Source organism: Cryptotermes secundus, unplaced genomic scaffold (genome assembly GCF_002891405.2).
Source record: "Cryptotermes secundus unplaced genomic scaffold, Csec_1.0 scaffold1182, whole genome shotgun sequence".
Lineage (NCBI taxonomy): Eukaryota > Metazoa > Arthropoda > Insecta > Blattodea > Kalotermitidae > Cryptotermes > Cryptotermes secundus.
The window spans coordinates 498,226-512,696 of NW_019737098.1; the positions used below are offsets into that span (position 1 = coordinate 498,226).

The window sequence follows — 14,471 nt, forward strand, 5'->3', positions numbered from 1 at the left end:
AATTACTGATCCAAACCCCGTCTATAATCACTAAAATCGTGAAAATATAGTTATGCCACAATATTTATATTTTTTTTTTTAGTCAAGGGAAACCAAACGCTTACCCGTAAGCCACATGAAGCGGAAATGATTTCAACCGTCCTGTGGGAACGTGCTAAGGTTCAACAAAAAACACTGGAATTGCATTTCGTGTCGGTTACATTAAAATATAATTTAATTACTACTAAGATTAAACTAGGGTTACGTAAAATAACTCCTTAAGGCTATGTCTGTTTCGTTCTCTAGAGATTAAGCCTTTCTGTATCGTCTGTTAACTATGCGCCGTTTCTTTCCTTTACGCACAGATGGAAGACATTTGCAGTTTTGCAACCATACAGACGCGTGGTCCAAAAAGCGTACCTGCACCGGTGATGCGAGTCTGCAGCCAAAATAAGTACCCATTTGCAGCCTGTGCCTATAAAGCCACATTCTTTTACAGACTGAGAGTAAATATTCAGCTGAAGGCCGCGCCATGGCTCAGGCGTCTAGTCGCTGGCTTTCCACCGCGGCGGCCCGGGTTTGATCCTGGGTCTGGTCAAGTATGATTTGTGGTGGACAAAGTGGCGCTAGGGCGGGTTTTCTCCGAGTACTTCGATTTCCCCTGCCAATATTCATTCAACCAAATTCTCCATCATCATAATCACCCGGGGCAGGTACAATAGGCCAATCAGTGGTCGCTGTGCCGAGTGGACCCAGCTGGACTCCACCCCCCACTAAGCGAATTTAAATTTTTAAAAAATATTCAGCTGCCAATGCAATATAATCTTTGTCTTCATTGCTGAATGTCTCCTTATGTGAGTTATCAGCAAATTTTCATTTTGAGATTATGAAATATTTCAAGACTGTTGTTGAGTTCTGATTTGAAAGGGTAAACTTATGGGTTAAAAATGTCATCTTCTGTACGTATGGCACTGTAAATATCATTACAAATTGATTTATATTTACGATAGTGAAATGCAAGTCGTATAATTTCCTATTGTCCTAGAGATGTTACGGACAGAGAATAATTCTTGGAAATTTAGTGAGCTGCTTGTTAGCTTTCTGTAGCATTGGTGTGTTCAGCTGTTACTGATGAAACTTCACACGAACTCAATATTCGTGAGTTATACGGTGAGCAGATTCGAATATGAAGCTCATGTGCACTTAATTTATTAAAACATTTCATATTTAATGTTTTTTTTTTGTAAACTTACACACCATTTACTTCGCCGGTCTGAGAGAACTCATCAAGAAAAGGAAAGGAAAGTCCAGTTCTGTTAATTATTTGGTTTAGCATCTCTCTAAATGCTGCATAATTTTCCTAGAATTTAGTGGAACAATTAGACAAAGATGCAATGGAGGAAGAAATTGATAGCGGTATCTAAAATTAACGTACTGAGGTGAATATCTGGATATAGGAAGTTAGTTAACATAATAAGGGACAAAATTATTCCATCTTGAGATCTGATTATCCCGACAATTCACAGTTCACTTAGTAAAATTACGGCAGGAATGATCAGACGGGTAGGACATGTAACACACAACTGAATCAAGGTATATACATGTACTATGACTCAAGGTACGCGGGTTCAAACCCGGCGGAGGTCGTGGAATTTTTAAGGGCGGAAAAATTCAGGGAACAAGTCCTCCGGGTGGGACTTTAAGCCGTGTGTCCCGTGTCGTAGATTTACTACACGTAAAAGATCCTCATGTCTCTAGGAGACCTCTGAGCAAAATTAGGCAAAATGCTTCCTGCCCAAGTAGTTTCCAATGCCTCCGGTAGATGGGGAAGTTATCGGGTACCAATGCCAGTAGAGGGCCGACCTCGCTGGCAGAAAGGGGAGAGTTATAGGGTACCACTGCCAGTAAAGGGCAGACCTCGCTGGCAGAAAGGGGAGGTAGCGGGCACCAGTATCGGTAGGGTATGGCGACAGTAGAAATTAAAGGGGGACGTACAATAGACTATTAGTCGCGGTGCATGGGGAAACCCACCCCCTCTATACTCAATAACTGAACTGAAAGGTATATACTCGTACAATACATAAACCTTTGGTTGAAAACCGAACGGGTTGCCACAGTTTCGGAGACGTAAGTGGAAGAACTGACGTAGAAACGGAAGTGGATTGTAGTAGCTCAAGAAGGAGCTAATGGCTTCATTCAGTGTTTACGGTTATGTAATAATAAACAAAATATAACTGAAAGGATTTTGTGTATGAACTGCACGAGGAAGACTATATGTTATGGCGTTAGTTACGAATAACGAGGTAAAAGTGGAGCAATCATGGCCTATTTCAAACTTTTTCTCCGGAATTCGATAAAGAACATTAAGAAACAATTTATAACTACATACGTAGGCCTGACTAGTTTGATCTTAAGGGCAGTAAAAGTAAAGTTCCTTATAAAAGATTTACTCTCCACTTTGCCAATAATACACCTGTCTTGAAACATATATTTTACAAACATATTCCGGCAGTAGAGTGAGTTATGTTGACAGCACAGCAGCGAAACGAAATTGTGCGCTATCGGTAGACCCGACTAAGTCAGCGTTTGCTATATAAAACAACTTCAATATATTTCTCTGTTGATATTTTTGGTACATTCTCCTCTTGTTGTAATTTTAATAAGTATTACTGCAGCAGTCTTGGAGTCTGAAACTTCAGATTCGTGTAGATAAACAATATTATCCTATAATATTAATCTGAGGACCAATTATTTTAACATATAACACTTAAACGGATAATGTTTCTTTAATGAGAAATTTCAGAACTTGGTCTGACAAACAACTCTGTGAAGTCTATTTACTTGAACATTCGACAAATATTTCTGTCCATTTTATCACTTTTTTTCTTTTCCTGGTATTACAATTATCGGACTGAACTAGAAGGATAATCTCAAGATGACAGAATCACAAAATTTTCAACATTAATCACTCGTTTGCAGGGCAGGCAACCAGATACCGCATCATTAAATGAACGATTTCGAAATAGATCCCTCTAAGAGTACCTCGAGGAGCAGATCCACTCGCTCACACGAACACAACAACGTCTACATGACACTACATAGCAAGCCGTCACTCAGCACACCTTGCAGTGCGGGCGTGCTGTCTAGCGAGAACATCAGGTCGTTGTTGCCATTCGAGTCGTCATAAGTACCATACCGTGACTGAAACCAATGAAATGAGAATATTATGTGGGGCTATGAAGCTTTGTGACTATGGGTCACAAGTGCCGGATCTAGTAATCCTTAACTTAGGTCTAAAATTATGAGACATATAAAGTAATTTAAGATAAATTTGTCATTGAAACAGGCAGTGAAGGCCCATAGGGGTGTGAACGGTCGACGCTTCCACATTTTCTAGAAAGTCAGCTCAGAGATGGTCGTAAGGTTTTCAGCCTTACGAGCCGGTCGCCTTTTACCCCCCAGGAAAATTCATGGTACTCATTTCTGTTAGAGGTTGAGTCAGCCCGAGGACCATAGTGTGGCTGGAAGAATTAGGTCAACTGAAAAAAATCCGATGACCTCATCGGGATTCGATCCCGCGACCTTTCAGCTTGTAGCATAGTGCCCCAACCAACTACGTTACCGCGTGTCCCAAAATAATTTAAGGTGATTACTTTTAATTTAATTACGTGTAAACTTAAATTTTTTCAGAATTCTTCTGTGACACATTTCGTAGTCAGATATATATTCTGATGTTACTTATTTGATGACACTGAATTCTAGATATCTATTGCGTTTTCGTAAAATTAAATGGTAACTTATGGAATGTAATTTTTGCAATCGTGGTATATGGCAGCAGAATAAAATAACAAACAGATTGCAAAATATTTAAGTTTTCTAATATATAAGTATCACCTTCATCCATTGATGATGAAATTATTGTTGTTTTTCCGCTGGACTTCCGTTACTGAGTATATTAAATATTACATTACTTAAATGTTTACAATATTATATCTCAGCATCCTGTTGCACTCTATACGGTAAATGATACACACTCCGTCCCAAGTGCAAACAATATATATTATATGTTTTGATCTTGTTCTTTTCTACACTACACGTAGTAAAGACAAGCAGCGGCACGCACACAGGAAGACTACACAGAATAACACCTGTACAGTGTGGAACAAGAACTAGCCGCTCCAGCATTTTAGACATAGGGCGAGTAACCCTAACAATTTTAAATTCTAAATTTAAAATTTAGAGAAAATTTTAAAGGATTTTAAAATCATAACTAAAGATTTTATAGTGCTACTACAAGAAAATTTNAATGTTTATCATAACACGCATGCTTGAACATGTATATTATGCGACCTCTCGAACCATAAACACATTAGGGAAGCGATTCTCGAGTGGTCACTTGCAGCATCCCACAATTTCTTTACGTTGTCACTAAGTAAACGTTTTATTGAAACCCCCTCTCCAGTCTTGAGATGCAGTCTCTTATAGTTTATTATGTAAGTTCATGTGGCTCCGTGTTACACAGCTGCAACCTTTCTCCTCAATTTCTTGAGCAAGTACCGCAACAAACTGAGGGATGAAAAAATTTCAAGCGGACTTTAACTTCAAGGTGAGTTAACGTCCAGTAAGCAGGTTCCCGTTTAGTAAATGACGTTAAATTAAAGAAATCATGTTCCTTACATTTTTATTTAAATTACAAATTGATATAAAATCTTTAAGAGTAATCGCTCTTGGATGATACACAATGTAGCCCTGTAGAAGTATACTGACGTTTCGGAGAAACGTATTGGCTCATTCTTAAGGTCGAAGAGTAAGTCAGTGAAGAAACGGCATGGAATAGGCGCTGGCTTTCTCTTCCACCTTGAAAATGGAGACAGCATGTTCCTCAGAAACATCCGTGGGATTCTATCGCAATATGCGGCATTAGATTCCAAAAGACATTATTCTTTATAGCAATCAGAACATCAAATCCAAAGTAATAAAAATCTTTTTTACGTTCTCTGATTTATGTCTTACACGTTTTAAGTTATGTGGTCACAGGTACATTTCTAACGTTCAAATAAAACCACGAGAAATTTCTTATATGAGAAACGATGTCTTAGGGCTCCTCGGTGATCATACTATATGAAAGTGCACACAGACAGACAGACAGACAGACAGATAGACAGACAGACAGTCAGCGCATCGAGCAATATCTTAGTGAGGCTCACCTGTGCAACTGCTACTCTGTGTAGGCATGCATTATTGGGGTCTCAACTTCGTACTGACCTTTAAAACTTAATGTTATAATTAAACTGTATTTAATATTCTAACAATGAGAATATAAGTTAGGGTTTCTTGGATGTAACGCCGTACAGTTCTGTAAATAAGTGTATATGCCAACATTTGGGTGGAACCTAATGTCCTACTTTAGTGTGGTCTGCACTCAAGGTTGAAGCAGAGTTTTCTTCCGAAACAGTGACAACTATTTATAAAATTACACGAAGTCACACACCGGAAGACCATAATCTTAATACCTGCCACCACGAGAACCTCAGATCTCAGTAATATAAGGTTTACAAGAATGCAAGAAACCGTATGTTGAATTTTAAATCGAAGTTACACCAGCGATGACATATTGCTATTGACAGAAATGGTATGTTTTTAATATTAGGGGCAAATGTTGACAAAGGGGCCTATATTCAACACCACTGTAAACAAAATTGTCTTTGTCTTTGCCTCTGATTTCCGTGAAGGAATTTCATGACAAGATACTGAAGAAAGACTCTTCACCATTCATCTTTCAAGGTTTTGATCATGTCTTAACAGTCTAATAGTAAATAAAAATCAAACAAACTCCGTGGCTTGAGTCCGCAAGTGAACTATACGGACCGAGTAACCGCCGCTTTCAGCGAAGTTAGTGTCAACTTTTGCGGATAGAGGGTGTCGCGTGGTCAGCGCATCGAATCCCCACGGCCTTTTAATTTCGGTTTTCTAGACCGGAGCCGCCCTTTCCTTCAAATAGATCCTCAATTATCCTCACGAGACTGAAAGGACCGCGTTCCAGATCCACTACCTCTCAGAAAATCTGGTAGCACCGGGAATTGATCCCGGGACCTCACGATCTGTAGCCAGGAACTCTGACCACTAGACCACAGAGGCGGTCCATTCTAATAGTACTTCACAAAATATTATTAGCGTTATAACATCAGGGAAGATGATATGAGAAGTACATGTAGCACATATGTAAGATATGAGAAACGAGTAAGAAGTTCTAGTCAGAGAATGTGAGGGAAAATACCAGCTAGGAGAATGTGGCATTAGTGGGAAGATAATGTCAAAATGGATCTCGAAGGAATAGGGTCGGAGATTGCTGATTGGGTAACACTAGCTCAGGATGGGGCGAGGTCTTGTGATCATGGTAACAACATACCATAATATTCGCACTGTACACTTGATAGACAACATATGTAGCATAGAAGAAGGAACTACAGTTACTTCATTTAGAAACATAAATACGAAAGCACCGATCTGAGTGAGGCGGAAGGCGCGGCATTTCTTCAGAATTTCGACGCACCTGATGATGGCCGAGTAGGCCGAAACATGTAATGCAGCGAAAAATTGTAGCAGTATTTAATTTGAAATCTTAACATTGTTTCATTGTGGGCTGTAAACGAAACCAGAAACAAATTCTAATACCAAATGCAACAGGATGTTAAATACAATATTGAATGTAAGAGTGGTAGGCCTTCTCGGCCCTTGTACCGCGACCTAGAGTGGTCTAACTGTAATAAGTTTTCGGATTCCTTAAACGGGATTAGTGTCTTTAAGAGATGTGCGACTGTCAGCTTCTCAAGAAGGACTCTGCTTTGACGACTTAGCTTATTACGTTTTTGTTTAGGATCTCTTCCATGGGAGTGGCTCCTACACCTGACGAAGTGTGACACAATAAACAGAGAAAGTAAAGTGTTGCTGTATTGGGGGGTCAAATACGTATATAAATGTGGGGGAAAGAAAATAATGATTTTACCTGACATTTGGAACATGGGCAGTGATCATGTGAGGAAGTAGCCTGTTGAGATATTTCGGGGGGCAGCATTACCCTAAGTTGGCGCTGAGCTTCTGCTAGGCTTCGCGCTGTCGTGACATCGTCTTGCTGTGCTGGGAGGTTCACTCGCAGTCCGCCTCCACGTCCTCCTGGGACACTCCCATTCTGCAAGTGACACATTTCGCCGTCCATTCAAATTCTCTCTTTTGAGCCATCTGGAATCACTCCTTAAAAACCATAATTTTTCCTTGAACCGCAAAATTTTAGCTACAGAGCTCAATGGAGAACTCTTGTGAATACGTGTCTTTTATAAAGTAAAAAAAAAGTAAAGCTATCCCTGTAACAGTCCATGCAGGCCCATAGGGTTGTGAGATGTTGAGGATCCCACATTTTCTAGACAATCGGCTGATAGATGGCGGCAAGGTTGTCAGCCCTACGCGCCGGCCGCTCTTCACCCCCAAGAATATTCCTGGTACTCATTTTTGTTAGAGGCTAAGTCGACCCTAGGGCCACAGTGTGGCTGGAAGGATTAGACCAACTGAAAAAAAAATCCGATGACCTCATCGGGACTTGAACCCGCGACCTTCCGGCTTGTAGCATAGTGCATCAACCAACTACGCTACTGGGTGCTCCCAGTGTCTTTTATAATAGATGAAATATGATCGTGCAACTAATTAACTAACCAACCAACCAACCAACCAACCAACCAACCAACTAACTAACTTCATGGAGCTGAGCCCTCCTTAAGAAGCCGCTAGTTGTGCAGCTACTCAAGGATTTCCCAGCATTTCAAGGAACCCAGAAGGTTCATTACTATGTCATAAGAACTCTCCAATAGTCCCTATCCTGAGCCAGATAAATCCAGTCCACATCACTCCATCCTGTCTCTCTAATATAAATTTTAATTTTATCCATCTACCTAAGTCTTGGTGGTCATAGTGGTCCCTTCCTACCCGGTTTTCCCACAATTATCTAATGTGCATTACTCTTCTCTCTCAATAATGCTACATGCCCTGCCCAACTCATTCTCCTGGACTTGATCTTTAATCGTGTGATAATTCTAGAAATTATACATTCTTCATCATCTCTATAAAATTATTTTTTATTGTTCTAAATGTGTAACAATTTATTCTCGAAGGGGTGCCTTTCAAGAGTCCCTCAATTCAAACATTATTCTGTGCCTCTAAATTTTTTCCTGTCATGGCCCAATCCGAAGCGATCTCTCATTCTATCATCTGGTTAAGTTCGTTGAGCATTCACTACCTTGCACTTGGAACAATTACAGAAGTTCTGCTGCTGGAGGCTCTGGGATGTTGCCGCACTGGACGCCGGGAGTGACCAGGGTGGCGGCGGCGAACAGCTTCTCGATGACATTGTTGGGTTGCGTGGCGGCAGGGGCGGTGGTATCGAAGAATTGGTCCCCAACTGCTGCTGCTGCAATCGCTGGGTGAGGTACTCTTCATAGCTCGGTGGATGTCCCATCTGGAGACAAGAGCACAATGTTTAGAATGAATTAAAGTTGTGCTGCTGTGTTGCTTGGTGTTATGACATCAAATGCATCAATTGTGTAATTCCCCTAGGAAACACGACTATGGAGTCGTGGAAAACAGAAGAGTTCGCAGTTAAACCAGCCCCAGTGCCATTTTGCCCGTCATGGATCTCATGTATACTACCAATGACATTGAAATCGGGCCTTCGCAACGTGATTTATATTTTGTGTCTTCCTCATATGCCGCTTGTAGAAACAAACAAAAATATATCTCTCCATCAAATCTGACATTTACACAACGGAGTCGCCCGTCAGATAGTATCAAATATGAAACAATAACATACAACATAACAACGGGCCTCCGAACATATTCGCCATTGTGTATATATGTCCGTATAAGCATTACATATATTTCGATTATAAGTGCCAACTTCCAAATACCATCACATATACAACTTTTAACTGTACTTCTGACTATGTAAATGGTTATTTAAGACATCAACTTTTATTGTAATTTATATTTTATATTCACTCATATCATTTTATACCATTGTATACACTTGGAAGTTTAGCACTGTATCCTATATTTGACATGCAATTCAAAAACGAAAAGTTTAATGTATTTGTCTTATGATGGCCTTTTGAAAGCTGAAACATGTAGCAAAAGTATCTCCTACAGCTGCTTACACGTATTATTGATTGTTGTGTTATGACGGTTTTTAAACTTTTTCAGAAAACTCCAAGGAACACATGAACAAATTGTGTGCGCAACTAGAGATTCAAGCAATGTTAAAGGAGGTGATACGCAGAGCTACCGTTACGCTATATGGGGTTAATGTACATCATGATACCAAATTTTGTGGAAATTATTCAGATAATATAAAATATGCGTACAATACAGATATCTGTCAGTCATAGACGAATAATTATACTACAAAGAGATGAATTGCAGTGTAAACTACATGACTCTCGGAAGCTAGCACTGTAATGGCAGTCCTTCCAGTAATGTCAGATCCTTCCAAAGTTTATTCTTATTTTCGAGGAAGATTACAACCACATATTTATGTGTGAAGGAACAGACATTTGAAGTGACGACATTTTGCACAAATGATTTATTAATAGCGAAGAAGAAATGGCTTATAGGAAGGTAATAGGTTGCAAGAACAAAGAAAAATGGCAGACACTCGGAAATATGATTAAATGTAAAGATGAAGAAGTGAAGATTTTCTCTGAGTACGTCAGTTTCCCTTGCCAATTCTCATTCCACCCACACTCATCATCATCTATCATTCGGCCTGGTACAATAGGACAATTTGTGGCCGACGTACCAAGTGGATATCTATCATCCGGCCTGGTACAATAGGACAATTTGTGGCCGACGTACCAAGTGGATTCAGTCTCACCCCCCCACCCCACAAAACTAAACTTACCTTTCTCATAGCCACTTCATATGGCGGCGGTGGGGAAGAAATGGGTGGCAGTTCTGGATATAAATATTCCGGGGGACGGTCGCTAGGGGCGCTTATGTTGCTGATCACTGGAGTCTGAAGAGATGTTTGACGTGGGAGTCCTGGAGCCGTTCCTGAGGACATGGGGACACAGAATTAACACGTCAGGAGACCTTGGAATGTGCAACCGAAACAGCTGAAGGAACACGCCGCATTTCACACTGAAATTCTTACAAAGAGAACTGCAATACGTATAGTGCTTACAAATTAACAATATGAAAAATATGAGAGGAAATTTATTTATTCTTGCGTTATGCAGTTTTCAAGTGACCTAATCTTTCCAGCCGCACTATGGCCCTGGGGTCGACTCAACCTCTAACAGAAATGAGTACCAAGAAGTCCCTGGGGGTAAAGGGCGGCCGGCGCCTAAGGCTGACGGCCTTACCGCCATCTGTGAACCGATTTTCTAAAAAACGTGGGGACCTCGATGTATAACGACACTATGGGCCTCCACAGCTTGTTGCAGAGATAATTTTACATTTTTTTTTGTCACAGTTAATTTTAAGCTTTAGAATTGAAACAGACTTATAGAGGAGCATAAACTATGCTGTTGACGATTAATTGGAAATCATGTGCGAGAAGGCGGTCGTGGAATAATTTAGATTAATTAATTTGTTTCGCGGAACTGAGTAAAACCACAAAAGAATTCGGTCAGTATAAGTTACCCCCGGGTCAAGATTTGAACCACGAATCTCCCAAACACGAAGCAAGAGTGTTACGCACTTCGCCAGGGCCTTCAATGTTCTGAGGGGAAAATGGGGAACTGTGTCCTTAATACTCCATCAGTTCTCACCTATACATGTCGGTGGAGTGCATCCTCATATTCCTCGTGTTCGCCCGTACGTAGGCCATGTACTAGGTAACGGGAAATCTGGTGTAGGTGTAGCCACGATGGCGGATAGTCTGACAGAGAGTTAATGGTTTCCTCTGGTCACTTAGGTGAACACAAAGAACACCTTCACTTACGGCCAGTTGAACCTCTTTCCAAATCGTTAACTTCACTTACATACATTCACATGCACTTTCATTTTTACATCATTTCAATTAAATCGTCCTACCCGGCAAGTACTGTTGCTTTGAAGCCATTCGAGAAGTTTAGGCGTATAGACGAAAACTGACGATCAGTTAGGCGCGTAAAATTACTTTAAAGTTTTGAGGATAAACAAGAACAGTCTTGATTCTTTTAACGATGCTGTGTAGATAGCATAATTTGGATGACAACTAACCAGTAAGTTGTGAAAGAAGTAGTCTTGGCCTATGTCAAGTACTTGCCTGCAGGGAATGTGGAAAACCTCGTTAAGTTCCTCGGAAGGTTCGTTGGGAGACAACGGCGTAGAATATTACGCATTCATCAGAAGGCTAATAACTTCCGGGCTTGTATGCCGATGGGAAATTCAGACTCACTGGATTAATATTCACTCCTCGAATAGTAGTGGGGATATGTGGGTGGAGAAATTAAGGGATGCAATCTATTATTCAGAATTCAGGTACCCTGGATATAGGACGTGAAACATGTATATTGTTAACATATTTATCATTATCTTTCGTCTCGTTCTCGCCGTCCTCTCCTTCTCTTTCTCCCCTCCTCCTCCTCCCTCTTCCTTCTTTAGTTCTTCAGGGTGTGGATTTATGGCCTGCTAGATTTCAGAATTTACTTCTGAAACTGTGAAAATTTTACACATTTGGTAACACTCCATTGGCGATAAATCTGCCCTTCTCAAGATTTCTGCCTACAACGCTGACATACACACCTACTCGAAGTGAGATTCGAAACCACGATTCCAATGTTCGAACGTTCGACGAAAACATGGAGTTCAGACGGCGCGGCCACTGAGATCCCAAAAGCAATTCTATTATTACAAATTAATGTAGCGTTTTTATACACAACAAGCGGTTGAACCGAGCGTTGCTTCTAGTGAATGTCCTGTCAGCGGAAGTCATATGAAATGCCGAAGGGGCTCAGTCTGTTCAGAAGTCGTGAGGTACAAGCATCCGCTGCTAAGTGACGTCCTAGCAAGTCCGCATCTGTCCTTTGCGTAATGTTGTAAGCTTGTCTTCGTGGACTGGCATAACGAATTTGTATACAGAAGACATGAATATTTTGAGAGGCTGACAACAAAGGACCCTTTCAGAAACGGAGGACAGAGTTGTTGCAGCATGTGGCGTTGGAAAGGATATTGCAAGAAATTTGCTATGCCGTAAAAAAATGCAGACCTATATCGTTTGTGTCGCAAAGAAAATTTATATCGGGACTTAAGAAAGGAAATGGAGATTCTTTTGATAAACTTTAATTGGAAGAAAGCTGTTCGATTTGTATATAAAAAGAGAAAATTATCCAATACTAAAAGAACTTTTAAGATGGAATTGGAATTTTATGGATCAACTAATTCACTGCACAGGGCATTAAAATAAGTAGGATTGTAACTTAAGATTTTGGAGCATGGGAGATAAATCCTGATTAAGGAAATGGTGAGTCATTTTCCTGTGGAAGATATAAAATATAAGCCATCCAAAAACAAGCTAACGAAGCCCATTATTTTTCAATATTGTGTTTAAGAATCCTATTACATTTCTATTACATTCACACAGAATATTTGTATTACAGTGCCGTCAACTTTATTCCTTAGAATTTTCGCTTTTTACGATACGTTTCGGTCCCAACCGGCCATCAGTGTAGGTAACAGTTTTGGCGAATTGAAGTACTTGATGATTGCCGGTTGGGGTCGAAACATATTGTAAACAAGGAATAAAGTGGTTACATGATTGACGTCAATTATTTTTCATTTGGAGGAAAGATGGGTTAACTAGGATCACTGTCCAAGCGAATGATAGCAAGATGTGACTATTGCCGAAGACTAACACTGACGGAAGAGTGGAACAGTAACTGTTTCTCACGTCGCATCAACTGAAATTGTCTTCTAGAAGAATGGAAATTAGTTTCTCATTCAGAGCTGTGAAGGTGATGGGTAAGGCTGGTCACCATTCCCTGATTACGGGCAAGTCCCCAGCTTCGAACACCTAGAAGACCGTTATAGTGGCGTGTCTGTAAGGACAGAACATGCCAACATCTGTCGAGTTCAGCGACTGAGCTTGGTGTTGTCGACAAACATGAAAATTTGCAATGCGAACTTGTCATGTCACTACGAGACTTGTGCCATACCACTTCAGTATAATCACATACAATTGATGTGGTTTCAAGCAAAATATGCAGTGGCTGAAAAAAATCATGACGTTCGGGTTTTCATACGTTGAAATTATAATGTAAATGCTATAAAATTCAGAAGTACTAGGTTTTTGGACTTTGTCCATCGTCCGGTATTCTAGAGGCTAGAAAACACGACGTTTCGGAAACTGGAACTGTTTCCGTCTCACGTTATGTGGGAAGACACCTACTCAGTTGGGTCCCTCACAAAGAGCTAACCTCAATCACTGGACAACCCCTGTCAACCACTGGACCAAGTCCAAATCACCACTAATTTTTGTGTTATACACCATTGTCAGAATCGTTATAGTTACGAATGTTGTTTGGAAATGGTGTATTAAACACATATAAAATATCTAAGCGAAGATTTCAGGAGAGGACGTCTACGTGATATTGCCATGGTCCCGGAAGCACGCAATCTGTAAGCGAAGAACTCATCTGCAGATAATTTAGACATATGTGCTGATGGAGAATTTTCGGACGATCACCTTGCCCAAAGAATTACACTCAGACCGAGGAACAAATGACTATACGTAATTTTATTCCTTTGCTCTTATGAGCTGCCGTCCGTAGCTGCTGCTTTCAAGGCGTAACAGTACGGGTCTACATGCCACAACAGGATGCATATCTGATCATCATATGCGGAGTGCTTCTTGTTGATTTATCATTGATTCTTTGCATGCAAATATGTCCAGCAAAACAATCCGCATTCACTGAAAACCAGAGTTCCACGGTGCTAAATTTGGCACCACTACAAGTGCTATGTCTCCTTGCTTTCTTCTCCTTCTATACTTCCTTACAAGTCACAGAACATGTGATAGTGCTTACCTCAGCCGACATTTCTAGTGAAACACTTATTATTCTAAAGTAATAAATTTCCTGCCTCTTGAACTCTGCTTGCATTAATATTATTAACAGACTTACTCCCATTGACACGCAACCCCTCGTAGCGTTCGGCGCTCCTGGCGCGGCGTCCCTGAAGGGGGGCTCTGCTGGTATCCCTTATCGCTTCAGCTTCTTTGCTTCGGTTGGGCGGCGCTGACACCACGTGACCGTTCAGACCTGTAATACCAGTTAGCCGCACTCTTTATATGGCAAAGATTTTAATGTGGAGGGGAAACACCGGACTTCATCATAGGACAAAACATAAATCGAAAACGAAGGTATTCTAGCAGAAGGGAGGGAGACATGAAGAATGAGAAAAGTAAAAAGAGGAACAAGGAATGAAGGAGCAGAGAATGATGGAAGAAAAAACAAGTTTGAATAAAG

General features: G+C 40.6%; 1 protein-coding gene across 4 annotated transcripts in view; it reads right to left on the reverse strand.

Annotated features, from left to right (window-relative positions):
- Nucleotides 1-2,746: 2,746 nt before the first annotated feature.
- The window catches only part of LOC111870208 (splicing factor 1), a 55,670-nt gene continuing 43,945 nt past the window's right edge, over nt 2,747-14,471 (reverse strand). For all 4 annotated transcript variants that reach the window (XM_023862302.2, XM_023862304.2, XM_023862303.2 and 1 more), the window contains 5 exons: nt 14,127-14,264; nt 9,923-10,074; nt 8,267-8,485; nt 6,986-7,168; nt 2,747-3,180 (listed from right to left, as the gene is read on the reverse strand). In XM_023862302.2, coding sequence (XP_023718070.1) covers nt 3,064-3,180; nt 6,986-7,168; nt 8,267-8,485; nt 9,923-10,074; nt 14,127-14,264 — 809 coding nt within the window. In that variant the 3' untranslated portion in view covers nt 2,747-3,063. The remainder of the gene's footprint in view (nt 3,181-6,985; nt 7,169-8,266; nt 8,486-9,922; nt 10,075-14,126; nt 14,265-14,471) is intronic.